The 27,832-nt window shown below is 42.4% G+C and overlaps 1 protein-coding gene across 5 annotated transcripts in view; it reads right to left on the bottom strand.

Annotated features, from left to right (window-relative positions):
- The window catches only part of ARHGEF11 (Rho guanine nucleotide exchange factor 11), a 259,221-nt gene that overhangs the window by 36,059 nt on the left and 195,330 nt on the right, over nucleotides 1-27,832 (bottom strand). For all 5 annotated transcript variants that reach the window (XM_068253474.1, XM_068253470.1, XM_068253472.1 and 2 more), the window contains 10 exons: nucleotides 21,857-22,036; nucleotides 19,325-19,372; nucleotides 16,896-17,083; nucleotides 12,302-12,448; nucleotides 10,728-10,807; nucleotides 8,905-9,030; nucleotides 8,602-8,719; nucleotides 4,266-4,444; nucleotides 3,780-3,855; nucleotides 1,688-1,855 (listed from right to left, as the gene is read on the bottom strand). In XM_068253474.1, the coding sequence (XP_068109575.1) occupies nucleotides 1,688-1,855; nucleotides 3,780-3,855; nucleotides 4,266-4,444; nucleotides 8,602-8,719; nucleotides 8,905-9,030; nucleotides 10,728-10,807; nucleotides 12,302-12,448; nucleotides 16,896-17,083; nucleotides 19,325-19,372; nucleotides 21,857-22,036 (1,310 nt within the window). The remainder of the gene's footprint in view (nucleotides 1-1,687; nucleotides 1,856-3,779; nucleotides 3,856-4,265; nucleotides 4,445-8,601; nucleotides 8,720-8,904; nucleotides 9,031-10,727; nucleotides 10,808-12,301; nucleotides 12,449-16,895; nucleotides 17,084-19,324; nucleotides 19,373-21,856; nucleotides 22,037-27,832) is intronic.

The following is a 27,832-nucleotide window of genomic DNA, read 5'->3' as shown; positions in this document are numbered from 1 at the left end:
CCCGGGACCCCGAGCGGCAGGACGCCGCACGCCGCCTAGTAAAGGTATTTAGGCCGCCTGTCCCATTACTTCCCTTGCAGCCTCCGTAGAAGCGCATAGCGCGAAACGGCCGTCAGGCTCTCCTTCCCTCTGCACCCACCACCACGCCACAACCATCCACCTCAGGGTATGTGTCTCCACCATGATGTTTTTATGTACGCATGTATTTACATGTCGCCTACTGTGGAACAATAAATTGTGATTGACAGCAGTGCCGACGCTTTTCCTCTTTCCTACCGATGCAGACACACTGCTGCCTGAGCACGCTGGAGTTTCACCCATCCGTACCTGATTGTGTGGATTGAGCCATCTCCTTTCCCTCCCACCTATACAGGAGTCCACTGACTGCAGTGCCAGCGTCTTTCACACCTCTACCTCTCACAAAGAGTAATTAAAATGTAGAATATATTACCACAGGAAGTAGTTATGGCAAATTCTATTTCTGCATTTTAAAGGTGGCTTGTGTGCTTCCCTTGTATTGCAGCACATCCTTGGCTATAATTACTAGGTAATTATTGGCAGTGCTGATCCAAGGATATTCTCTAATTACTATCTGGAGCCAGGAAGGTTCAGTACCCCGAACCTTGTTTTTAAATGAAAGGTTTTTAATGCTTTTTTTATTTGTTGTGCTGTGACACGTCACAGCACCATCCTCCCCCTTTAGCGCCCCCCTAATAATATAGGTTGGTACTTCATATTTACTGCTATGCCTGGATTCCGCTTCAACACTTCAGAGATACACAGTCTGCTTTCACCATCCTCCACCCCAGTGGCTACAGATGTGTCCTTTACTGGAAATATGGACTGGGAGTAATGTAGAGGGTGCAATAGTTCACCATGCAGCTAGTAGAATTATGGCATTGAATGTGTAAGGAAGATAAAGCAGAAAACCGAGAGCCCAATATAGTGTTGTATGTATTGGAACAGGAGGAAATGATGAAACATAAGTATTATACTTACAAACATGGGTTACCACTTAGGCAACCACTGTATAAGCAGGTGGGGAGACCAGGCCTGTCCCCACTCAGGGCTAAGATGTCACTCTCTGTAGATAGAAGAGAAAAGGGTGTACCACCCTTCCACCGAGGGTGGAGAACTTGATATCAAGATGTACAGAGGCGCCAAAAGGATAAAATATGCTAAAAAGTTTAAAATATTCAGGTGGCGGTGGTGGACCAGCCACACCAAATCAGACATGATGCTGTGGCTTGAGGATGAGATAATTTTTTTTTTCAATACATTATCTCATCCTCAAGCGACAGCATTGTATCTGATTTGGTGTGGCTGGTCCACCACCGCCACCTGAATATTTTAAACTTTTTAGCATATTTTATCCTTTTGGCGCCTCTGTACATCTTGATATGGCATTGAATAGGTCATCGAGTGAAACAGTATAGGAGGCTAGCAATTAAGCAAGCCAGATAAGAAGTTAGTAGTTTTTTTTTTTAGGTGCAAGTTAGTTTTGGAAGCTTTTATATTACTCTAACTGCAGGTTTCATAAAAAAAAAATACGGTAAATTAATGCAGCTTTACCCTCTCATGGGAGAAATTTTGTAAAGAATTCTAGTCCCAAAGGGTATGTCGCAGTTTGTGATGAGGTCATATAGTGCGTTAACATATTAACATATTGGTGTACTTTAGACATTACCTGTGGCTACAGGTCGAACGAGCACAGAATTCAGCTTGATAACTGGGCTGAAGGTCTGCTTTGTGTCGGTGGAGACCAAGTTAGTTTTACTGTGACACTTTAGCACCAGCTTTTCATCTTGTTTCTGCAACAGCACCAGGAGGTCCTCCAAGAGAAGCACATGGAGATCTGAAAGTAAGAAGGGACAAGACAAAACATATAACGATAAGAAAACACTATGATTGCAAATGATTGTCCCCATTGTAGAGATATTCAAATTGCCTAAGTGATCAACATTTTTTGCCTTTCAGTCCTGGGTTTCTGGATTAATTTCCCACCTGAAAGCTTAACTGTATGGAGTTTGGATATTCTTCAGGGTTGATGTCAGTTTTGTACAAGTGTTCTAACATCAGCTAAAATCTAAATGTAACTGGTTGCTTACTAGGCATCTTACTAAACTTTGCCTAGCCCGATTTTCTTTCTCCATACAAGTCCATTTTTGCAATGGAGCCATGTTTAGCATTAACAAACATCCATCATGCTTCACTGGATGGAGAATTACATTAGAATAAATACAATTTAAAGTTTGTACTTAATACATTTTCTTCAAAAGTTAACATTTGTGTAAAAGAAATAACCCATAAAAAACTTCTTTTAAATGGGTTCTTTCGTGAAAAAAGTAGGCAGTTAAAAAATGTGACAGATGACAGGTTTTGGGCCTGTCCATCTTTTTAAGGGGGATTCTCAGGGCTTTCTTTGTTTTCAACAGCATTTCCTGAACAACAGTTGCAAAATCTAACTGACATAATAGTGTGCAAGTGATTAGGGAGGCCGGCTGGTATCTTGCCATTTTGGCAGTTAAACTGCTGTTCAGGAAATGCTGTTGAAAACAAAGAAAGCCCTGAGAATCCCCCTTAAAAAGATGGACTGGCCCAAAACCTGTCATCTGTCACATTTTTTAACTGCCTACTTTTTTCGCGAAAGAACCCCTTTAAAGAGGAACTCCAGTGAAAATAATTTAATAAAAAAAAGTGCTTCATTTTTACAATAATTATGTATAAATGATTTAGTCAGTGTTTGCTCATTGTAAAATCTTTCCTCTCCCAGATTCACATTCTGACATGTATTACATGGTGACATTGTTACTGTGGGCAAGTTATGTAGCTGTTTCTAGCTGCTCTGGCTGTTACAGACAGCTTTAAACAGCCATTTCCTGTCTGTGAACATTGTTACATTGTGGCAGTTTGCCCAGAGTACCGCGGTATTCAGAGCCTCTTGTGGGAGGGGTTTCAGCACAAAATTAGTCACACAGCCCCCCTGATGGTCTGTTTGTGAAAATCATTCTATTTCTCAAGGAAAAGGGGGTATCAGCTACTGATTGGGATAAAGTTCAATTCTTGGTTGGAGTTTCTCTTTAAGGGTACCTAAAATTACATATGGCATGGCGAGATAAATAGGTGTATGTACAGTCCCATTCCTACAATAAAAATGCTGCAAATGATTCTTTCACTGCAGTTGGACTTCAGTCTTTCACTGATAACTAATTACAGGCCATACAATTCTTCCTTGGTAGAGAAACATTTCTAAGTGCAGGGGACAGAATAAAAAGGTCAATAGCTCAAGATTGCAGCGAAAAAACATTACAAAAAAACTGTTGTGATTCACAGACAATAACAATTTTAAACTGCTATCTTTAGCTTTTAGGCATGAAACGAGACTCTGGAATGGCAGGAAAGTCCTAATTGAGATTAAACTTCAGATATAATTGATTATATCATCCAGGGCTGTGGAGTCGGAGTTGGAGCAATTTTGGGTACCTGGAGTCGGAGGTTTCATAAACTAAGGAGTCGGAGGTCGAATGATTTTTGTACCAAATCTACATCCATGGTAAGTATTAGACTAAGGCGTCGGAGTCAAGGAGTCGGAGCCATATCGGGTACCTGGAGTCGGTGGTTTCATAAACTGAGGAGTTGGAGTCAGATGATTTTTTTTTGTACTGACTCCAGAGCCTCAATTAATTTTCACATCCGGTTTGTTTTCATGCAGGCATAGAGATTTTGGGGGAAATGTCTACACCAATACATGTATACAATATTTTATAGATGACACATACCAATGGTCTTATTATTAGTGATCCTCCAGGTCAGAGAGCCCTCATGGATCATCTTCTTCATCCTCAAGTCCAAGTTCTGAAAACCGAAATGAACAGAATAACAGTAAAGAAAATGACTTCCTACTTTGAGATGAGGCCCACTTTACATACTAGCATAAATATGGTATCCTGTCACCACTTGATCCGGTTGTGTCTTTCCCCTATGTACTGTCACATAAAATATCACATGCAAGCAACACAGAACTTCTTTCAGAAAAAAATACTGAGTCACACAGGGCAGGGAATCGGGCAAGTACCCCACTTTTTTCACAAAAAAATATATCATAACATAAAGCAAACTGGTATGAAAACCTCTAAGCTAAGATACAGGAGGGGTTATTTTACTGGCGAAACAAGATGTTAAGAATCCGGGCCAAATTAGAGCCTAGCTGGGGCCCATGCAGTAAAATCCATAACAGATATTGCAGCCAGTGTTTCCCATCGTACCTTAAACTCTGCTGCTAGTGGATTGTTGCTCCTCTCTAGAGATGTGGTGTCCAAACGTTTCTGATATTCTGCCAGCCGATATCCATTCTCCCTCTGCTTCACTGATTCATTGACATACTTCAGGATATCCCGACATCGATCTCGACAGCGGCACAGTTTCTCATATTCCAGGGATTTGGCTGCAGGACACAGAGGCACATAACATCATGTCAAGACAATAATCAAGGTAAAAACTACATCACTACATTTTTAATGCTAATAAACCTGGGTAAAATCCCTTACCCTTCCTTCCACTACTCAATAGAACAGTGGTACTTTTCAACCAACAGATAGGAGTACATTTACTCCCGAAAAGAAGTGTTAAAAAATGTCTTCATCAACATCCAGGGTCGTAATTTGTGTATTTTCCAATTATCTTTTCTTTTACCCATTTTCTTCTTCTGTAATTCTTATATCCGGGCAAATTCAAATGAGCCTCAGTCAGAAAGCTCTGCTGGGACTTATCTGAATTGCTGTCAAGCATCCCTTTTGGTTCATATCAATGACAAAAATGGATGCACAGCGAAAAATTCAAGTAGGCCTCACTGATGTTCTTCTGAATCTCCTGACATGGCTTGTTAGAATTTTCCATATAAATTTCTCATTAATTGAGATCAATGTAAAATTAAAATATGCTGATGGCCGAGATTACACTCCATTTTAGCTGGGAAACCAAAGAAGCAGGTGGCTGTCGGGTGGCTTTTGATACTTTTTAAAAATCCCACATTGGGTTACAATAACTGGGACACCAGTACATCTGTGCCCATTCTCCTGGGTGGACGTTTATATCTATAAGAAGGCACTTCCAGGTGAAGTGCCACCTATTTCATTACCCCAACCTTCTTCTTGGAGCACACAAAGGTGTCCACAAAGACCCCAGAGCATAACTTCAAATTATGCCGCCCCATAGCTAGGGTCTCAACCCAAAGTATAGATTAACAATTGCACCTTCTCCCATAAATAGGAGTGGGCTGCAGAACTTAGCACAGCTTCCCTACCCATCCTGCATCTTTGAGGGATTTCCTAAATCTCCACACAGCACATGTTATAGAACCCTTCCTCTGCTTCGATGCCTAATTTGAGTACAACCACCTGGTGGTCACGGGGTTAGGGGGACACAAGCAAGTCATGTTATGGACAAACAGGGTGGCAAGGGCTTCATAGCAGTCACATGTTTTGGGAGGGAGATGGTCATACTGTTTATTACATATGTGTTGAATCAAAAGTCCATCTTTTATCATACTTTTCCCATACACCACTAGTGCACATGCTGGGCATTGTGCTGTAAGCCGCCGCACTTTGATATGATACTGTAAATTACCTGGCCACCTTGCTATGAATGTTTAGAATGCCTGGTAGCAAAGGCATTTTTTTTTCCTTTTTACAAACATTCCATAGTTGGAATAAAGGGCAACATCTAAATAATTAGTACACTGTAGAAAAGCACAACCACTTGGTACATAACAAATGGTCTTAGGGATATGGAGTCTTTACCTGCGTCTGCAACTTTAAAATATGATCTTCACCCCAAATAACACCTGCATTGAGGCTCACAATGTAAGCAAAAGGACGTACAACCGATATATAGTAAATGGAAAACAAGTGGAGAATGTACTGTACATGGAGGTAGATCGGGCACTTGTCACTTTAAATGCTTTTATTTCCTCTTCATGCCACAAATAGTACATTAACATCTGTTACATATAGGTTAATCAAACCTGGGCAGATGATGGTTCAGGGGGGCTCACGGCTCGGGGCGACCACGGGGGTAGATGGACGGCACTACAGCCAATTCACACCAAACCGGCGCTTGCTCACGTGCTTGTGTCCTGTAGAATGACGGTGCGGCTTCCTAGATGAAGTTCACAAGCTGCGCATCCAACGCTCGTCATTGGTGCAAGGAGTTGATGACGAAAGGGTTAGGGGTGAAGGGGTGGAGACTCGCCGTCCAGCGGCGAGATGGTGAGAGGGGAAACAGCATTATGCTTCTCATGCAAACATATGCTGCGTGACAGACTAACATACATAGGCATTTTCCTGCATAGTGGTACAATGTGACAGATACCATTATTAAACGATCCTTACCAATGTGAAACTTTTTTGAAAAATACAATCACTCATATTGCGCATATTTTAAAACAAAGTGCAAATAAAGGTATATCTGCCCAATGAGACGTTAATGTGGCACAGCTAGCTATCACCTTTTGTTTCTCTCCTAGATTCAATAAAAACAATTTTTTAATATTTATCAAAAAAAACAAAAAAAAAAAACAACTTATTTCAAACCCTTCTAAAAAAAAGAAAAGGGGGGGGGGGGGGGGCTGGGGGTAAAACCAAGTCCCTAAAGAGAACTTTAGTGAGGGTATATTCCCCTCCAGACTATTAGGTCTGCCAATAACTTCCCTCTTTACCTGTAGGGATTCAAAACAGTACATATTGAGCTTCAGGCTATTGTGTCAGCCTAATTAAAGCAACAGGGGGAAATACGAAGTTCATGGTACAGTGACAAAACGGGCTCCTAGCATAAACACAGAAAGTGTTGCCAAAGCCTGCCATGATAAGTGAGGATGGCAAAGATGGACCCCAACAGATGGGGAAAGAGAAGAAAAGTTGCAGCTAGAATGGCTGCCCTAGGGGTGATGGGCACAATGCGTCTCGCCCAATGAATGCACATGTAGCAATGCAAAAGATACAAAAATATGCTGATCCAAAATGGGGTCAGATCATTATTCATGAAGAAGGAAGACATAGTGGAGTCGGACCATCAGTGCCCAATGCAGCATAGGGCACTATTGGGTGACTTATTCCATTCGTGTCAATGCCAAAGGGGGGAGTTTCCATCCCTTAGCACTTCCCTTTGCATGCCACATGTGCAGAAAACCCAGCACGTCTATTGGCGAGCTGGAGGTGTGTATTACACCTATGTAGGACGAGCGATTAGTACTTGAATCCACACCCAGGGCCATCAATCAACATGAGATCAAAAGGTTTTGGGGCTGCTATAACTATAGGGGGCATGTGGGAGGGGTTGCTTATTTATCACAGGCCCATCGAACATGGGAAGGCTATGGATCAAAGAAACAGGACAGTTCCAATCTGTCATTGAGACCTATTGGTCCCATTGCCTCCATGCGCAAAATAACTTGTGACTCCCTTCGAGTTAACTTGTGGTCACGGTCGTCCCCTCTCCGAGAGAGACGACCTTTGTGACAGAGGTGCCTGGCTCTTCTACTGACCACATATGCTATTGCTCCGTTGTTATTGCCTGATGAAGCGGGATCAAACCTGCGAAACGTGTTGCATATTTGGAGTTCATAAATAAAATATATTGACTGTGTTTACTACAGTCGTTGTGTGTCTACTTGGAGGAGTTAAGTCCACCACTACCTCCTCTATTTACCAAGAATTTGGTTTTTAAGCTCATTTAGCTTCCTTTTATCCTTTTGGCGCCTCTGTTCTCCTGCATAATATTGAGTCCACCCTGGGTGGAGGGTTGAACCCCCTTTTTCTCATCTACAGAGAGCGACTTCTTATTCCTGAGTGGGGTCAGGAAAATCTCCCCACCTGCCTTTACAGTGGTTGCCTAATGGTAACCCTGGTTTGTGAGTATTAATATTTACTCTATCTAGTAACCATTTACCAGTACATATTACACTATTGGGGCTCTTGGTGTTCCTTGTTTTTATCTCGTTGCAATTTCTTTTTATGATCTGAGTCAGCTTCCTCAACATGGGAGTGTAATCAAAGGTGGAAGTGAAAGGGCCTTTTTCTCTACTCTTGGAACATCTGGAGAGGAGGGAGGTTCTATCTTTGTTTCTAGCCCTATCCTGGGCCTCCTCGAGAAGACGTTTGTCATAGTTTCTTGCCTCTAAGCGTGCAGTAAGTTCCTGCAACTGTACCTCAAAAGTGTCCAGACTGGAATTATTCTGTTTTAGATGTAAGTATTGGCCGTATGGCAGGGAGGCCTTAACATGCTCTGGATGGAAACTGCTTCTGTGTAACAGAGAGTTCATGGCTGTTGTCTTCCTGAATCCCTCACATATCGATTTTGCTCCATCTGGCCTGATTTTCAGGTCCAAAAAAACTGATGTATTTGTCACTTATTTCCGAGGTGAAGCGCATATTCACCTGATTGTTATTGAGGAGACCAACGATCCACCATCATCTGCCCAGGTTTGATTTACCTATATGTAACAGATGTTAATGTACTAATTGTGACATGAAGAGGAAATAAAAGCGTTTAAAGTGACAAGTGCCCGATCTTCCTCAATTTACAGTAACATCTAAACAATCTCACCATCTGTGTGTTTGATGATGTTCTCCAACAGCAGTGGGTATTTGGTCAACCTTTGCATTTCAGACACTATTAAATCCTTCAATTGTAGCCTCCGACACTGTGGGCTGCTCTCTGCCTCCTACAGATCACAAAAAAATTAAACCATGGAACAAAGTTAAAAAGGATAAAGGTTAAGTTGAAGAGTACAATACACAAAGAACGTGGCGGAAGGCTAGAAGGCAAAGAAAATATACAATGAATAAGAGAAGCATCACTTTTTAATGTAACGGAAATTAAGATGAAATGAGAAGTGTAGGTCTTCACCTGCATGAAGAGATTAAACCTTGCTTCTTTCCTCTTTTTGGTTTTGATCAGGTCAAGCCCAATTGTCTGGCAAGAACAAAACCTGGCCGTCTCTTGACGAACTTCCTCTCCAGCAGATCCATCAAACTGTAAGAAACCAAACAACTAAAAAAAGAGCTGCACCTAAAAGGAGCCTTGAAGTGAGAGGAATGTGAAAGGCGTCATTGCTGTCCCTCTTGAAAAAATTCCCAACCCACTGGCCGTGACATCAATTTTACAGCTTTCATCAACTCACAACAACCATCAAGCAAAGTCAGAAAACCACCTCATCTACATGAATGATTAATTTACATAGACAGCATCAGAGGAGGAGAAGCAGCACAACCACCAGAGAATAGCAGTTTTCAAAATGAAGACAGTAATGTCTCTCTTCAAACTTCACTGACTAATTACCTTCTAAGCAGCCTCAAATATACACATTAAATTGTTTTTAATGACAAATATTCTATACTCATCTTAAGCACGAGAAAGGAAAAAAGGAAAAAAGAGACGCTTGGGAACAGTCTATTGTCTAAAGCACAACTAAACCTTAATTTTAAATGTATCAGTGTGTAGAAGCAAACTTGTGACCAGAATATCTCATGAGCCAGCCAAACTGTACTACAACTTGTTTATGCTGGATTCAGCTGGTGGGTGGGTCAACAAGGTTATTTCCATGTTACACCCAAAGTAGGAAGAACAAATGAAAAAGATTACCATTCCTAGAATCCCTGCATTATAGTAGAAAACATGTATTTACATGAGAAAGTAGGCTTGCAGTCAGAAGAACTAGGTGTTGAGCAGCTTTAAAGAGAACCCGAGGTGGGTTTTAAGAATATTATCTGCATACAGAGGCTGGATCTGCCTATACAGCCCAGCCTCTGTTGCTATCCCAAACCCCCCTAAGGTCCCCCTGCACTCTGCAATCCCTCATAAATCACAGCCACGCTGCTGACAAACAGCTTGTCAGAGCTGGCTGTGTTTATCTCTATAGTGTCAATCTGCTGCTCTCCCCGCCTCCTGCAGAACTCCAGTCCCCGCCTGCATCCCTTCCCTTCCTGCTGATTGGAGGGAAGGGACGGGGGCAGGGGCCGGAGCTATGCAGGAGGCGGGGGAGCAGCTGAGACTGACACTACAGATGTAAACACAGCCTCACAGCATGGCTGTGATTTATGAGGGATTGCAGAGTGCAGAGAGACCTTAGTGGGGTTTGGGATAGCAACAGAGGCTGGGCTGTATAGGCAGATTCAGCCTCTTTATGCAGATAACATTCTTTAAACACACCTCGGGTTCTCTTTAAGACCAACTTGGTAATGGCTGAAATCACACTCTGCTAACTCCGGTGCAATGATTGACGGCATGTCTCTGAGGTAGACAGTTTTACAATTTTGATGGGCGTAAGAAGTACAGAATAAATGGGTTCATAAATTGTGACACAAAGAAAGTTGTGTATCAGTTTAGGGGTGATTGCCATCTGATACATAGTATATCCGAAAAAACAAACGTGCACTATGTACAAGAACTGAGGGATTTGTAAATTATATAAAAAAATAAAATCGAAAACTTGCAATGCATTTCAAGGACTGTCAAAATCTAAACCTGAAGTGTTTGACTTTTAAGGCACTTTTTGTTTTAAAGATTAGTCCAAGATTTGGAGACTTTGATAAGGTTATTTTAAAAGAGTCAAAGTCAGAAATACATATTTTCCTGTTCAGATGCAATGACTCATTACTTTGCACACATAAATCACATCAGTACAACTACTCTTTACAACAGACAGATCTTGGTCTTGTTCTCAGCCTTACCCTATTCAGCATGAGGTCACCGATCTCCTTGACAACTGCTCCTTCCTCCCTTACTCGCTTCATGACTTCTGCCAGGGAATCTAGTAGCAAAAGCACCATGAAGAATACACAAATCTGCTGGTGATCGAAAAAAATTAACTTACTTCAAATTTCTAATTTTTTTATGGCTTATTTTGGAAGAAAACGGATTTCCATCATGCACTTTAAGAGGCTAATTTATAAAACTCCAGAAGATTCTTGCATTACATGCTGTCCCACACCTATGCACATCACAGAAGTGCACAACAAACTCTGCACCATTGATAATGGTAGCTGGAGTTTACTCTCTGTAAAGAACTGCATTGTGCACCAGTGTCTTTCTCACCTGATAGGTTGCCTACGTTAAGGTTACATGAGAGTCAAAACATCAGGTGACCAATGAGAGCAGGAAAGCATCCCACATCTTACAGAAAAATCTGCCATAAAACATGCCTCCCATTTAGTGGGATGGACTTATACTCAAGTAACTTCTTGTGCAGGTCCCACATATTTGAATAGCTATATCCCTGCTGGCCATATTCTACAAAAAAAAATGCAATGATGTATAAGCCTGGCTGAAGCCGAGTATGGTCCTTATAATGGAATTGTAAGTAAAAGATAAGTGGTTCTGGAGGCCTAATATAGTGACAACTGATCCAGTGTGTTATAGAGAGCATCTTTCATACTTCTTGGGAAGCATTTCTCTTGGACCAAAATATGCACCACTCCCATCCACAAAATGTTCACCATCATTTTCATGTATAGTTAGACCACATAGTCAGGTCCGGATTTACATCACCTGAGCCTATAGGCACAGATGTCCTAGCACCTTAGATTTCCCCCTCCATAAACCTACAAACTCCTGCCAAACTGCACTGCAAGTGTGCTGGCTGTCCCAGCTGTCACTTCTCTCTTATTTCCCTTGCCCATCAAAGGTAGCTAAAGGTGCCCTTTAGTATTACGGTAGGTAGCCAGAAGTGCCCCCAAATATTAGGTAGGTAAAGGTGCCCCAACTGAAGGGAGATCTGGTCAGTGGAATGCCAAGACCTCTTATTTACACTGCACCTGGCACACTGCATAGGGAAGGAGGGAGTCACTCAGGGACAGGGAGGGGAGCGAGCAGCCTCTTTATCATCAGGCGCCTGTAGGCTCATGCCTACAGTGCCTTATGGTAAATCCGGCCCTGCACATAGTGCTGACTTGCTTAACTAGCCTACCTATGTAGGTCCATGTGCTTACTCCGGGATTGCCATTTTGTCATCTTTATCCAGACTGAAATAAAACACACCTTCACCAAACAACTGCATATTGTGTGTACATTGGCTATACTTTTTTTGCTTTGCAATTGTGAATTATTTTTAGATAATTGTTTGAGCATTACTTCGTTTGAACTAAAGGGGTTCTTGCAATAGTGAAAAAGTGCTAAGATGTCTATAAAGGTGTCCAACTTATTTTTTTCTTGGGTGAAGGCCTATTATGACCTGGGAATAATCACCAAAACCAATTACTTGCAGACTTATTAATGATCATATCCTAAGAAATTAACTGTCACTTACTGTGGATCTCAATTAGCTCAGGGAGGTTGGGGAAGACCAGCAGCAATTCTTCTGTAGATAGTAAGTTATCTTTCCGCATCCTCTGGTAGAAGATATGATCCAAAACCCGCAGGACCCGCAGGTGAGATGCCTCAGTCATGAACAGTTCTAAAGAAGGTAAAGAGACAGAAAACTCTCTTAAGGTATTCATCACACATATAGTAATGGAGTAACGCAGCGATCGTGATAAGTTTTAGTAAATTGGGCCTTTTACACCTGAAAGTTTCTCATATTAAAGTGAACCGATCACCAATATAAAAAATAAAATGTTATAAATGAACCTCTCCATTAGAGAGGTTCTAAACTGAGCATGCCATGGGGGAGTGCGGGGTTGCAAAAGCGCCATTACTTACCAATTGGTAAGTACTTACCTCTGGTCCCACTTCCATTTGGTATGCACCACCTTCTCTTCAGACTGGCCTCAGCTACTGCAGTTTATATTTCCTGGCAGTGTTGTGAGCATGCGCGCTCCCGTGAGCCTGCGGCATGCATGCTGGGAGATGTAGTCCATGAACGTGAGTACTTGCATCCATGGACTACATCTCCCAACATGCATTACAGTGTGCGCACGCCCACAAAAATGCAGGACATACAAGCTGCGGTCGATGTGAACAGTCTGAAGAGAAGATGGCTCATCCCAAATGGACAGGGGGGAGGGAGGGGGTTAGGACCAGAGGAGCAGCATAATTATTCTCCCCAACCCCTGCTCCCATAACGGCATGCTCAGTGTAGAGCATCCCTTATGGGAAAGTTGATTTAAAAAACTTTTTACATTGGTGTTCAGTTCGCTTTGAAGGTAGTGTTTTTTTTTATTTGTTTGGTTTTTTCCTATGGTCGGCTGCTACACAGAGAATGTTTAGCTTGCATAATCCTCCATGTGCCTGTCTATCTCCTGAATTATTGGACACATGCTAGAGAATTCTCTACCGAGAAACGAGCGTGTATACAGTGGACTTTACGCCTCACAGAGATCCACGCCATTGCCAGTCCTCCTGTGTTCCATAGTTAAAGTACATATTAGCCTGTCGACTAGCAGCACATCTGTAAAGTATTCAGCCCTGCACTGTTACACCAAGGGATCTAATCCCGATCTCTTCGGGTGACTTAATTGTTATTTACGGTATTTTTAAGACTCCTGACAGACAAAGCTTTATAAAAATCCCAGAATGGCAATTTTGGGTCATCAGCAAGGATTCTATACCTTACCTTATTGAAGAGCAATTCGCCTTACAAAATGTATCCTACCACAAAATTCATGGAGAAACGTGTCTGGCTAAATTGATTTCTACTTCTCTGATTGTCTGATGACAATCCTATGATTATGTCTTACTTCTGCTATCTGTGTAAACTAAAACAGATGTCTACAACCAGCCCATCAGTGATGTACAAATTGATTATCTGATTAAACTGGTCAAGTGTCTCTTCATGAATTCCCTTCAAGCAGATATTCTCATAGCAAAAATGGTTATCTTTATTACTGTATGCAGGAGTAAAGGAGCAGCTGTGGATAAACTTTGGGAACCTGTTCTGCATCAATATATACTTCTTCTTTCTCATACGCATTCATGAACTGAGCTCGGGCTCGTTTCAGGAGCTGAAAGCAGAAAGCCTGAGCTCAGTTCGGGTATAAGGTCTCAGCAGGCCACCGCTGACGGCCGTGCTGCTGACTCATACCTTGTTGCCGTCCCTGCCTCTGACTCGTAGGCGTGCAAAGTGGCAGGCAGAGGAAGCGTCTCAGTGCACGCTCCATCTACGCTACAGTAGTCACGTCTCCCTGCATGTCAGCTGACTGCTGACACGCTGAACTCCGATTGGTGGGATGTTTGTATTTGAATCTGCTGAGCACTTCTGTCTGGGCCGTGATAGCCTATGCTGGGCTTGTAGCTGAGATTGCGCTCACACCAAGTGCCTTGTCTTGCTGCAGATCCTGTCTGTCTCTTGACCAAGCTTCTCGCAGATTTGATACCTTGTTGCCAACCCAGATTGAACCTGACTACTCTTCTTCTGATCATCCGTTATCGACCCAGCTTGTATCCGACCTTGCATCTAATGGATTCCCTGTTGCCAAACCTCAGATTGTTTAAGGACCTTGCATGAACGCTGCCTGCCCTGATCACGGCCTGTCTGACCTTGCAACTGTATTCTGAGTGAATATACTTTCGTCTGGATTGCTTCAGTCCATAGGACTCAGGTGACTATTAAGTTACACTGTATCTGCATTTCCTTGCGGTGTTTGCTGAATGCTACATGTCAGTTTGTATGCTACATCTACCTGCAGGGTTGTGTAGTTTTGTTTGTCAGGCATGAGTGTACGCAGGTGTTAGGGCTGGGTTATAGGCAGACACTGATTTACCTCACAGGAGTCTATAGGCACAGATGTCCTGGCACCTTAGACTTCGCCCTCCATGAACCTACAAACCCTGCCGAACCGCACTGCAAGTGTGCTGCCTGGCCCAGCTGTCACTTCTCTCTTACTTCCCTTGCCTATCACAGGTAGCTACAGGTGCCCCTTAGTATTCGGTAGCCAGAAGTACCCTCAATATTAAGTAGCTAGAGGTGCCCTAAGTATTAGGTAGATAGAGCAACCTCAGTATTAAGTAGCTAGAGGTGCCCCTGACTGAAGGGAGATTTGGGCAGTGGAATGCTGAGAGCTGGGTGAGTACCCTCTCATTTACACTCTCATCAGAACTCTGCATAGGGTAGGAGGGAGAGAGGTGCCCGGGAAGGAGAGTGAGCCGTCTTTCCATTATCAGGCGCCTGTAGTGCCTTATGGTAAATCCGGCCCTGGTTATAGGTCAGTCATATGAGCATACAGTCTGATTAGCCAGACAAGCCTGACATCGGGCAGGCCAAAACTGCCGCTTCTATTGGCTGCCTGGGTCCTGCAAATGATCAGCGCAGCAGGACCCAGGCTTCTCCCCACCCTCTATCAGCCTCCTCTTCGGCCGACGGGATCCCAATGTCCCCGCTCTTGTTCCCGGGACCCAGAGGCCAATCACAGCAAAAGAGTGGCGAAGCAGCATGAGGTCATCGGGGGCAGGGGCGGATCACATTTTTAAAGTAGACCTCAACTTTTGTGCAGGGCATAAGGAAAACAAAGAGAAATGTGCCGTGTGTGTGTGTGTGTGTGTGTTTCCACCATCTGGACTGGACAGAAGGTAAACATAGAGAGTTTAGTGTGTCTAATTCCTCCTCATTTGTTTCTAATCGCAAGTGTGGACAAAAGGAGGATCTGCAAACCAGATTTGGCTGATGTGAAAAAATGTCCGTTCTTTATTGAAAAAATCCACAAAACAACGTGCAATAAAATCACAGGATCAACTGACAGTTGATCCTGTGATTTTATTGCACGTTGTTTTGTGGATTTTTTCAATAAAGAATGGACATTTTTTCACATCAGCCAAATCTGGTTTGCGGATCCTCCTTTTGTCCACACATGTACTTTGGCTTGGCCCACCAAGATCCTGCACCGATTGGTATGACTACTCGGGGTAGAGCGTACATGAACTTTCTGTCTGCATGTTTCTAATCACAAGTTGCAATTTGATCTCTCCTGTATCACCCGACTGCCATGGCAGATAAGCTCATTTAAAAGCACAGGATGTTGACAATATAGCCATTTGATTCCCAACTGCTTCTGAGCTAAGTGCTTCTGCCTTACTGTTACCGAATTTTGCCTGGATTTTTACTACTCTCTGCCTGCCACCTGCTCTGATGTTTGCCTGGATTTTGACTACACTCTGTCTGCTGCCTGCACTGACCTCGGCCTGGATTTTGACTACTCTCGGTCTGCCTTATTTGTACAGTTTCACAATTTTTTAAGTTTATTCATAAATTTAATTAATTCAACAAATTTGTGTTGTAGTATTTTATTCATATGCAGAATGTCTAACAGGCTTTTTTTCTGACATATTTTAGTGAGTTATGACCTAAAGAGACTCTGAAGCGAGAATAAATCTCGCTTCAGAGCTCATAGTTAGCAGGGGCATGTGTGCCCCTGCGAAAACGCCGCTATCGCGCGGCTAAACGGGGGTCCCTTCACCCCCAAACCCACCCCCGCAAACCTTGGTCGTCTTCTTGGTCGCAGATTTTTTCTTCCTGGAGGCAGGGCTAATGGCTGCAGCCCTGCCTCCAGTCTCATCTATCAGCGGCGCATCGCCGCCTCTCCCCCGCCCCTCTCAGTGAAGGAAGACTGAAAGGGGCGGGGGAGAGGCGGAGATACGCGCTGACAGACGCGTGTGGGGCAGGGCTGCGGCGGTTATCCCTGCCCCAATGCGGAAGCGCTCCCCGGCTGTACGGAGGGGATTTGGGGGTGAAGGGACCCCCGTTAAGCCGCGGTATAGCGGCGTTTTAGCAGGGGCACACATGCCCCTGCTATCTATGAGGTCTGAAGCGAGATTTATTCTCGCTTCAGACTTTCTTTAAGAATTGGAAGCTTAAAATTCTTGAATTTTTTTTTTTACCGCTTTTAGACCCATAGTTCCAGACAGAAATGCACCGCCAGGGAGGTTAATGATGTACACTAGCTCTCATTGCCAACTGAAGAGTAACTCACCATGTATCACTTCCTGCCGTGCTCTCTCTTTCGCAGACAAGTGTTGCGCCACCTCCCTGCCAACCGTGTGTTGCCAGTTCTGGGCATTCGGCTCTACATCCAGGTCTGAGAGATGCCCTAGGTCATCTTCCTGCAGGTTGGCCAGCAAGGATTCACCCGTAAAGCTCAGATTTGGAGACTCCATACTCCTGGAGGAACAAACTATGGGTGAAGGATTCCTCTAAAATATAGCAGCAGCTTGCCTTTTAGGGTTCTTTTCACATCAATGCACCTTCAGTAACATTTACAGTAAATTATTGCCATGGAAAGCAATTAAAGGGGCATTTTAACAAAAATTGGATTTCTGGCATAACCCTCTTCGCATGTACCTAAATTAGGAGCATCAAAAACCAAGCAGCTTTCGCTTTTTTAAATGCTTGAAAATGTTATACAGAGCTCATGCAGAGATCCTGCCCATCCCTCCTTCCTCTGCTGACTGGGGCTGCTCCATAGCAGCTCTCTCTCTCTGCTGAAGCTGGAATGTTGAAGATGTTAGATAAACAAATAAGCAAGGTAAATGACTTTACAGTCCTGTTTACACTCATTCGGCTACTTCTGTTTGCAGTGCTATGAACTTCCTCAGCACACAGCCTGCATGTCCCGTACACCAGAGAGAGAGACAGAGGAAAAATCAGCTGTTAAACTCAGCCTGACTTAGCAGAGGGGGACACGTCGTTTAGCTCCAAAATGCGTCGGGAAGGATATCTGCATCTGCTCTGTATAACCTGTCAAGGACACATTTTAAAAAAATAAAGTGCTTGGCATCTGAAGCTCCTAATGTTAGGTACATGGTAACAGGGTTATGACAGAACCCTAATTTTCACCATAGCGCCCCTTTAATATTATGTAATTTAATTCATAAGTGACTTGGCTATACAGCATATGTATAGTACATTTAACCTCTAATAATGAAAAAGCTAAATAGTCTTATAACTGCAAAATGCACTACCCTAAAAACAACACAAGAGGGCAATGCTGGCTTTTTGAACTTTACTAAGCACTGAAAACAGATAAAAATTAGTCAGGATTCTTAAAGTGGACCCAAACTAAAAATACAAGATTTCAGAAATAAAATTTATTTTCTAAAGTATGACAAATAGCAGCCTTTTTTCAGCTGCATGGTGACAAATATAAAATATTTTACATTTATTGGAGGAACTCCTCCCTTCCTTTCATATTGCCGGGATTTTTCCGGCAAACTGGTGGAGGAGAAAAAAAACAAAAACAAAACACAGGCTGCTACTGATGTCACAGGGGAGGTGATCTCAGCTTGTGTGAGATTTCACATAGATGATGCCCCTGTGAGGGAGGGTAGCTGATGACAAACACACCCATGATCTAAAACCTCCTACTAAGCTCAGAAGTAATGGCTGCCCCCAGTATAACCCTAGTTATGAAAAGAGAAGGGTGAAAAGCATGCACTGAAATGCTCATAGGCTTGAAGGAGTGTTTATTTATCTTTGTATGTGTCAGAGTGGTGCAACTAAATATTTTGAATAAAAAAAATGTTTGGTTTGGGTCCGCTTTAAGTGAAGTATGGTCTGGCACTAGTCGTTAAAGCGGAAGTGTAGATATAAAATAAACACATTGTTTCACTTACCTGGGGCTTCCCCAAGCCCCGAGCAGCCGTCCTGTCCCGCGCCGTTCCTCAACGGGCCTCCGTTCGCCCGCAGTCAGCTACTTTCGGTTTCGTCACCGGGCCACTGCGCCTGCGCGGCTCTGGCCACGTGTATCCTTTCTTCGCATTCCCTGCTATTGCAGAGGGGAACGCGAAGAAAGGATATGCTTGGCCAGAGCCGCGCTGGCATCGACTTACATCGACAACGAGACTCGTTGAGGAGCGGTGCGGGACAGGACAGCTGCTGGGGGCTTGGGGAAGCCCCAGGTAAGTGAAACAATGTGTTTATTTTATATCTACAGTTCCGCTTTAAGCAGAAATGAAGACATCAAACCAGCATACCTTGATTCAGGTGATGACTACCTGTGCATCCGTTCACTGAGCGCTTTTGAAACATTATGTTTCTTCTTCAGGCATTATACAGTAAGACTCTGATCAAGTTCTGTATAATGCCTGCAGAAGAAACAATGTTTCAAAATCTTGCAATAAACAACGCATATTTAGTCACTAAAGGTATTACCTAAATAATGTATGTTGGCTTGATGTTTGCATGTCAGGATTCACAGGAAGAGAAATAAAATCATCATTGAATCATAAGGATTATACACAAGAGCACTCAAGAATCTTTCTTTACACTATTTTCCTGGAATCAGTTTAAAAAAAAAAAATGGGAAATGCCAAAATTCTTGACAAAATTAAAAATACCTTGAGAAATGTATTAACAAAATAATACGGCAACTTATTTTTCTTTGATGATGGTGACATCACCTACCTGCGAGACAGCTTAGGGGTGTAAGGTGGAGTCGGATTATCCAGTGACCTGTGAAATAAACATATCACTTAATGACATGCTTAAAATCTAGCTATTATTGGAAAAAAATATGGAGGCTGCAATTCCTGACTTCATTAAAAAAAAAATAAAAAAAAAATAGCTTGTCACCTGGCAGTAGTGCTGGACTTCGGGTTATTATACTCATAGTTACTCACTATGGAACCAGTATACAAATGAAGAACCCCTCACAACATCTGATCTACAGACTTTCTCCAGGAAAGCCAGATAGTCTGCAGAGCTGTCGAGCTGGCCGCAGCTCACCAGCAGCAGAAGATAGGAAGTGAGCAAGGTTAAGTAACCATAACAGTGTTCACAATGAAAGATTAGTCAGTGCCCCTTGTCAGCAAACTCTTGACTACATCATGTGGGTGATGATGGCATACAACACTCAAAAAGGAAGTCAGTTTTGCAAACACAGTACGCCAGGTAACAAAACGTAAAAAAATTGTTTGTGCGCAGTTCAAATAACTTTGTGCAGTGCAAATTATAATACACTCCATACAATGTGTAGTTTAACCACTTCAGGATGAGAGCAATTTTCGCATATCGGCACTGCTCCCATTCATTCGCCAATAATTTTATTACTCTTTATCACAACTAAATAATCTATATATTGTTTTTTTCAGAACAAATTAGGCTTTCAGTGTGTGATAATTTTGTTTGGTAAATACCTTATTTTTTATGCATTTTAAAGGGAAATTAAGGTAAAAAAAATTGAAAAAACACACTATTTCTCCATTTACATCCATTATAGCTTTACCATTAACAGTGCTAACTAGAAGTAAAACCAACAAATTTGATATGCTTATCCACCCTGGCTATTACAACATTTAGATTATGTTCCTAGCACAATGTATGGTGACGTGACAATATTGTATCTGGAAATAAAGGTACCTTTTTTCTGTTTTGTGTTCTATTGATTTCTAATTGTATACTATTGATGATTACGAGACCTTAGTTGCAAATATAACAATAATATACCCTCATGGCATACATATTTAAAAAGCCAAGTTCCTAAGGTAACAATACATATTTTTTTTATCTTATAATCTGTCACTTAGTTTTCATTTTATAGGTATTTTATTTTGGTACAGAATATGCAAAAATTTAATTCCTTTTAATTCAGTTTGTGACTAAAAAAAATACACAAGACGTGGGCCTCAACCCTAAAACTTTCTAAACTCTTCTACAACAACTTATCAGGGTTAAAATGTTACCACATGTCTCTTGTAGTTTTGCTAAGACCTTCCCAAGTTTGATCATAATTTTGAAAATTACTTTTTTTATGTTGGATTGAGTTTGTCCCTACCCATTTTGTATGTGACATGTGTCCAAGCTTTAAAGAGAATCTGTACTTTAAAATTCTTACAATAAAAAGCATACTATTCTATTCATTATGTTCTCCTGGGCCACTCTGTGCTGTTTCTGACACTCCCTGCTGCAATCCTGGCTTGTAATTGACAGTTTTAGGCAGTGTTTACAAACAAAAAACATGGCTGCTAACCAGCATGTGATAGGCTGAGAGAAGCTCAGTCTGTGACTCATACAGAGCCTGCAGGGGGCATAGAGAGGGTGTGTATAACTTCAGGAGCCGCGCTCAGATGCGACTTCATGGGGGCTGCCTGTCCAGTGCTAGTACCAATCGCTAGCAAGCGCCCGTCAGGTGTAGGAGAGAAGCTTGTCAGCTGCCCTGAAAGAGGCCTAATGAATCTAAATTTTGGTCAGACTCAAAGGTCATTTTAGTTGATTTGTGGTGGGTAAAAGAGTAAAGCATATTAATGGACAGATTTGAACTCCACCACTTGGTACAAGGTGAAGTTGCACCAGGTAACAAATCAATTACCTACTTCCTAGTTAATTTCTGATCAAAGTGTAATTGATCATTTGCCGAATCAGGCCTCTTTAAAGCCACAGTTGGCCACCATGGTAACATTGGCTTATTTAATAATCAGAAATCCTGCTTTGAAACTCTACTGCTATTTCCACTTCCTGCCCAAACATAGATCATGAAACATAGCTCCTTCAAGAACTCAATACAGGCAGCACTGGCATTTTTGGGAAAAACTTGAGACAAAAATGCGCCAAACTGCGCTCAGGAAGGATGTAGAATGAGCAGAAGACATCGTCAATGAGGTTACGAATGGATGTTTGTGTACATTTTCAGTGGCAGAAGTAGAGGGGGTTATACAGACAAGGTAGTAGAGGAGAACACAAATGGGGCTCTATGAAGCCACAACCACTAAACAACAGCAGCTCCTGTTTTGTCTGATTTCTTTATAGGATGTAATATACAAGCACTGCTGACAAAAAGACATACAAAGCATGCATAAATATTTTTTTGAAATGCACCAATTTTTTCAATTGTCAGTATGAAAATATTGGGGTAGGGAAGAGTCCTGACTTGTCCTGCAATTTTACTATAAAGCGATAGGGAAGTACAACAGACCCATGGCTAATCCAGGCAACACCCACCTTGTGGACAGGCTAGATGCTGAAGATGATGCAGATTGGTGTAACCGTGTGGCCTCAGCGGCAGCATCCATGTCCACATCGCTCCGGGAGCGGGGAACATTCTCAGCTTTGCGAGATTTCTTCAGTTCCTCACGACCTTTTAGGCTTTCTGAGCGTCCAAGTTTCACCTCTGCTCTTGCGCTGCAACAAGAGGAATGTGACTTTTAATCTTCAACACAAACAAACACCTTCGTACTACACAACAGGGTGTATGGTAAACAAAAGGAAAAAAATAAAATAAAACGCAGAGGTTGGCAGGACACAAATGGTATGCCATATCAGCAGAGCTTACATACCTACTAAGCATAAATAATTGCCTCAATGCAACAAAATTTGGACTTTACCTCAAAATTTCAACTTTGTTTTCTGTGAAGTGACAAGCAAGGAGATAACCAAGGTGCCCCCCCAAAAAAATCCTGCATCACTGTGGTCTACATACAAGAGTGTATTTGATTTCAGTGCTCATGTCTAGATGGTACCCAAGAACCCTTTAAATAGTTTTATTTTACTTCATTTGGGGACTGCTGTGATCTCAGCAACAACCCCCCCTCCCCCCAAATGCTACCTGGTGGGCAACACCTTTTTGTTTTGTATCCTTTATGTACAGGGGCCTAGAGAAGTAATCATATATCTGTTTGATCACATCTATGACAACTAAGGCATCAATTGGCCAGGAAGATGTCGATGCTGGAGTCTTGTACCATTGATGCAGAAATGAAGATTGTGTGTGGGCACACCTCTTTGCAATGGTCGGGTGCTTGATATTATGGCATAGGCTATGCCACAACAAAGTCAGACAATCCAGTATATCAACACACCGCAGTTCAGTCAATCACGCTCTATATTGAACCATAATTCACAAGGTAGCTGACAGTTGTTTCGGGGGTCACGCGGGGTCCCCCTTCATCAAGGCGTGTGGTTACCACACGCCTTGAAGAAGGGGGACCCTGTGTGGCCCACAAAACAATTGTCGGCTACCTTGTGGATTATGGCTCAAGAAAGAGCGTGATTGACTGAACTGCGGTGTGTTGATATACTGGATTGTTTATACCATTGATGGGCATTCCATTACATCAGGGGTGTCAAACTCAAATACAAAGTGGGCCGAAATCGTACACTCGGACCTAGTCACGGGCCAACCTGAATATCTACTGGCCACCTTCCTCCCTTATAAAAAGTTTTCTCGTGTCTAGTGCCCTCTCCCTCCCCTACACAGTTCCCTAGTATCTAGTGGTCTTCCCTCCCCTATACAGTTCATTGGTGTCTACTGGCGCCCACCCTCCTCTATGCAGTTCATTAGTGTTTAGTGCTTTCCCTAACCTCCCTCATACAGTTTCCCTTGTGTTCTAGGGCTTCATCTCTAATATAGCTTCCTGGAGGTCTAGAGTGGGTTGAACATAATGCAAAGTGGGAGAACCACTTGGGGACCAAATTTAAAGCTTCTGAGGGCCAAATTTGGCCCATGGGACAGAGATTGACATGTATGCATTATATAGAAAAACTGAAGGGTTTTCCATGGCAAATATGACATTTATTTCACTGCTGCAATCAGAGTACATCCTTTCATTTATTGTCCATTGTGTCAAAACCACAATAACCACATATTCTGCATTCGTAGCTAGAGTGGCCACCCACTTCAGGAAAAAGACATTTCAGAGTGAAAGTGCAGCACTAGAAAAGTCTTGTATGAGAAAGTAGAAGCACTTCACAGGAGATGATAATAGAATTTGACTGTTACTAAACTGGTGAACACATTTTGAAATATGTAAAAATAGAGTAGTAGAATTTATAGGCAGGCCAGCACTCCCAAGGACCACATGTCTGAAGATCATCTAATGTAAGAAAAGAAAAAAATGTGTAACTGAGGGAAGGGGAGGAAAAATAAGAAGAGGAAAGAGGAGAGTAGAAAGGAAAAAAGGAAAGAAAAGAAAGGGAGATAAGTAAAAAAAGATAAGAAAAGGAAAGACAAAGAGAAAAGGTGGGGAAAAAGGAGCTTTGATGCTATAAACAGGAAATAAATTCACTGTGTATGTTTTCAGTTCAAATACTAAATTAGTTTTAATAAAATAAAATAAAGTTTTCAGACTGGATTAGTGATTTGAGGTGGAAAGAAAATGAATTGTACGCTTTATATAGCATCAGGACCCATGAGAGAAAAGAAAAATAAAAGCCAATAAAACACTACAAAATAGAAAAAGAAAATACAAAGGTAAGGAAAAGCGAAGAGAATGGGGCAGACATAAATTAAAGGGGATGAAAGCAAGAACGAAAGCGAAGACAGAAATTAGAGGAATTTAAAAAATAAGTGCAACAAGAAAAAGTAATAAAAAGTAATAAACGAGTTACATCAGAAACTTGAATAAGAATACAGATGCAAAGCACATCTGGAGGAAGGATGAGAGATGGAATGAATGTAACCACAGTAGCACAATAACAGCAATCAGTGAGGGCTACCAGACAGCAAGGTGAGTGCACATAACATCTGGCACATAATGTACAGGCAGTGTTATTTACAACTTGCCACTGGCTCCATGTCTAACCTGATCGCCTCCTGATTTCCACTGTAATCTGCTTAGCCTTGTCAAAGTGAGACTCCTTACTATTTTACCATACATTTCCTGTATAACATGTAACAATTCAAAAACACACTGCAAACAGCTAGATTTGTAGAGACCAGCAGCCACAAATGAAAAAACCAGTTTTAGCAATATGACCCAGTGACCCCATCAAAGGCTGATAGCGGGTTCAGAATTGGTTGTCCATCATTGCTTTTTAAGCTTAATTTAACAAATCACTGCTATGTCCTTTGCAGCAAGTTAAGAAACACAAGGTTACTCCGACCAGCAGGTACCAGCATTCTGATGCTCTCAAGGCTCTGCAGCTGTGCAGGAATACGCAATGATTAATTCATCTGCTAAAAATCCCCTAGTATCAAAGAGGTTAATTGATGCAGCTCAAGCCTTACCTCTTCCACAATTTCCTTTCCACCTTCTTTTTATCCATCTTTGATGCAAGCCCTTCTCTCTAGATATCCATTGCATCTCAGGCGCAGTCTACATTTCCACAAGGCTTCTTCATGCCCGCATCTCTATCTTTAGGCCTACACAACGCCGAGGCCTGCTCGTCCTGACAGAGCTCTGAGGCAGATTACAAGCCAGCTGTCTATTGATCCCATCTCCAGTGCGAGCAGTAAAAATCAATGGTGCTCTAGACAGGACAGAACGGGCATCCGAGGGTAGAGAGACCGCCCCATCACACGGACACAGCATGCGTCCTGACACCTAAATTACAATGATAATCAAGCAGAAGAGGAGGCTGTTGTCGTCCGTGACTCCATGTTCCCACGGCTGCTTGATGCAGCTAAATACAGCCAGGCAATCAGGGAACGGACAGAAAACACAGACGCAGTGCTGCGAGCTTATAAAAATAGAGGGTTGTCTCATGGCACAATCAGCGATCCTGCATGTAACCTTTTACCCATAAAGTCATATATAAAACTTCAGATATACCTTAACATGTCTTAACATATTCCATATAAAAAAAACAATCATATTCAATGTTTTGAATAAGACTTTTGCATGAATACTTCAGTTGTAATGACTAACAAAGTCATCATAGACAAATTTATAGCATTAAAAATAAAAAAATGGTTTGTCAATAAAGAGGAATGTATAAGGTTTTGCACATTAACAATAATGATGATAATAGCGGTAACAATTATCCGTATTTTGTTTATTGTGTTTTGCACTAAAGAAATTATTTTTATTATTCCTGGACCTCCACCAGAAAGGGTTTCAAATAGAAGGGCCCCCTTTACTGTTCAGAAGGGATGGTCAGTGAGATGCAAATAATTTGGAGTTGACACAGAATTTAGCAAATTTTGTATGTAGAATTATGCAGCACAAAAACAAAACAATCGAATCCAGCCTCAACTTAATTCGACGGATTCATTTTCAAGCAATTCAAATTTGCACAATTCTGAATCAAATTAAAATAATTTGCATCTTATTGACCACCCCTACTGTTCAGTTAGGCCTCTTTTTCAGGGACAGTTGCACTTTGTGTTCAGCAAGCAGTTACCAGGCAGCAGTGAGCAGTTATCAGGCAGCAGAAAGCAGTTGCCAGGCAGAAGCAGGCAGTTGCGAGAGCTTGAGAGGCATTTCACTGCCCATCAACTGTCCATGGAAAAGAGGCCTAAAGCCTCATACACATGATGCACAAATGTCTCACATGAGACAAAAGAAAAAAAAAAAGCAGCGACAGTTCGTCGCCAGGTCCCTCTGTGCAGCAGCCGTACACACGGTGCACAGAGGGACAGAGATGCGGCGGAAGCTTCTCAACCAACACACCACTATTTCAAAATATCAAAAAGTACAAAACAATGGCTATGGTTCAGAGTGGTATGGCTAAATAACAAGAAAAGCACAGAAAAGAGCAGAACCCATCTGCATGCCAAAGCACTCCATGAGCCATAGATATATGAACATAGAAAAACATTTATTAGATATACAACAATCAATTTTTAAAAACTCATTAGACTCAATAAACAGAGATAGTATGATGAAAACAAGTGGTCTGTTTTGGCCAGTCCAGCAATAAGCCAACTATAGCCTATATTAGCGCACAAAGTCCCTCAACATAGGATATGCTGTATGTATGTATGACAATAAGCATCCTCATAAAGGGTATGGATCAGCATGGCTCCATGAAAATTCTGAAGGTAAACAAAGCACTTATATAGCAGGATGCTCCTAAATGTGTCACTGAACAAGTAATGCTTATAGGATCCACTGTATAGTTGACTCTGCTGCTGACCAGGAAATCCTGCGGCCGATGAAAACCAAGAATCAAATCACTTCACAGTCAGATGTCCAATCGCAACATCCACAGGACTCAACAGAGGCAATTGCAGTCAGTATAATGCATAGTCAAAGGTGCTGTACTTTAGAAGCATGCTGTATTTCAAAAACATATGGCAAAGTGTGTATAGCTACCACTCCTGGAGACACATGATTGCAGGAATAAAGAGAGTCCATGTGCCCACTATGCAGTCCACAGATTGATGGCAATGGAAAACCACTTTGGATAGAGGGATTGTAGGCTGGGTGGCTATAAGCTGTAAGGCTTGGATAGTCGACTGGTTTCGCCGGTAATCCGTCTCCTCAGGACCTCAGACCAAGTCTCTGCTTGTTAATGAGGTAGCGTTCATTCCCAACGCCAAAAATGGCATCTAACCCGGAAGTGCGTCAGCCACGCTCGTCATCGAGCGCTACCTTTGCGTTCCAGGCAGCTCGGGCCAGCCGGAAATGTGAAAGACGCCACACGCCCAATGCGCAGTCAGCGCATCCGGATGCGCATGCGCGGACAGAGAAAACAGAGGGGTCGGTCGACGGGCGATGACGTCGCCACACAGCCCGGCCCCCCTAGTCCGCGCATAAGTAGGAACTCTGCCAGCAGGAAACAATGTTCTCACCTGAGATGATCCAGCAGTTTGAATCATTTGGCAATGCTTTGAGAGAGCTGCAGACACACTAGATCCATGACAGAAACTCTCGACTCACCCCTCCCCCCCCTTCCTTCAGCTGTACCGTAAAGTCCATCTCCTTGCAGCTTTTGTCGCTGCATTTCCTATAACGTGCATCAGTGGCCGGCAGGTGATAGACTGTATGCCACTGCTAAAAAGAAGAGTGGATCTGCAGGAGACCTGAAATGCATGACACTCCAATAGGTGAATGTGTTAAAGGGAACCTTAAAGTAAAAGGATTATGGAGGTAGCCATCTTCACTCCTTATAAACAATGCCAGTTGCCTGGCTGTGATGGAAAGCTCGTGGCTTTAGTTGTTTTGGAGTCGCACACCTACAAAAGCATGCAGTCAGCAGAGTCAGACCAGAGTCAAAGCATCTGATCTGCACACTCATTCCTGAATGGTGTTTTAA

The sequence above is a fragment of the Hyperolius riggenbachi genome, chromosome 9 (assembly GCF_040937935.1).
Source record: "Hyperolius riggenbachi isolate aHypRig1 chromosome 9, aHypRig1.pri, whole genome shotgun sequence".
Classification (NCBI taxonomy): domain Eukaryota; kingdom Metazoa; phylum Chordata; class Amphibia; order Anura; family Hyperoliidae; genus Hyperolius; species Hyperolius riggenbachi.
This window is presented reverse-complemented; position numbering and strand designations above follow the sequence as displayed.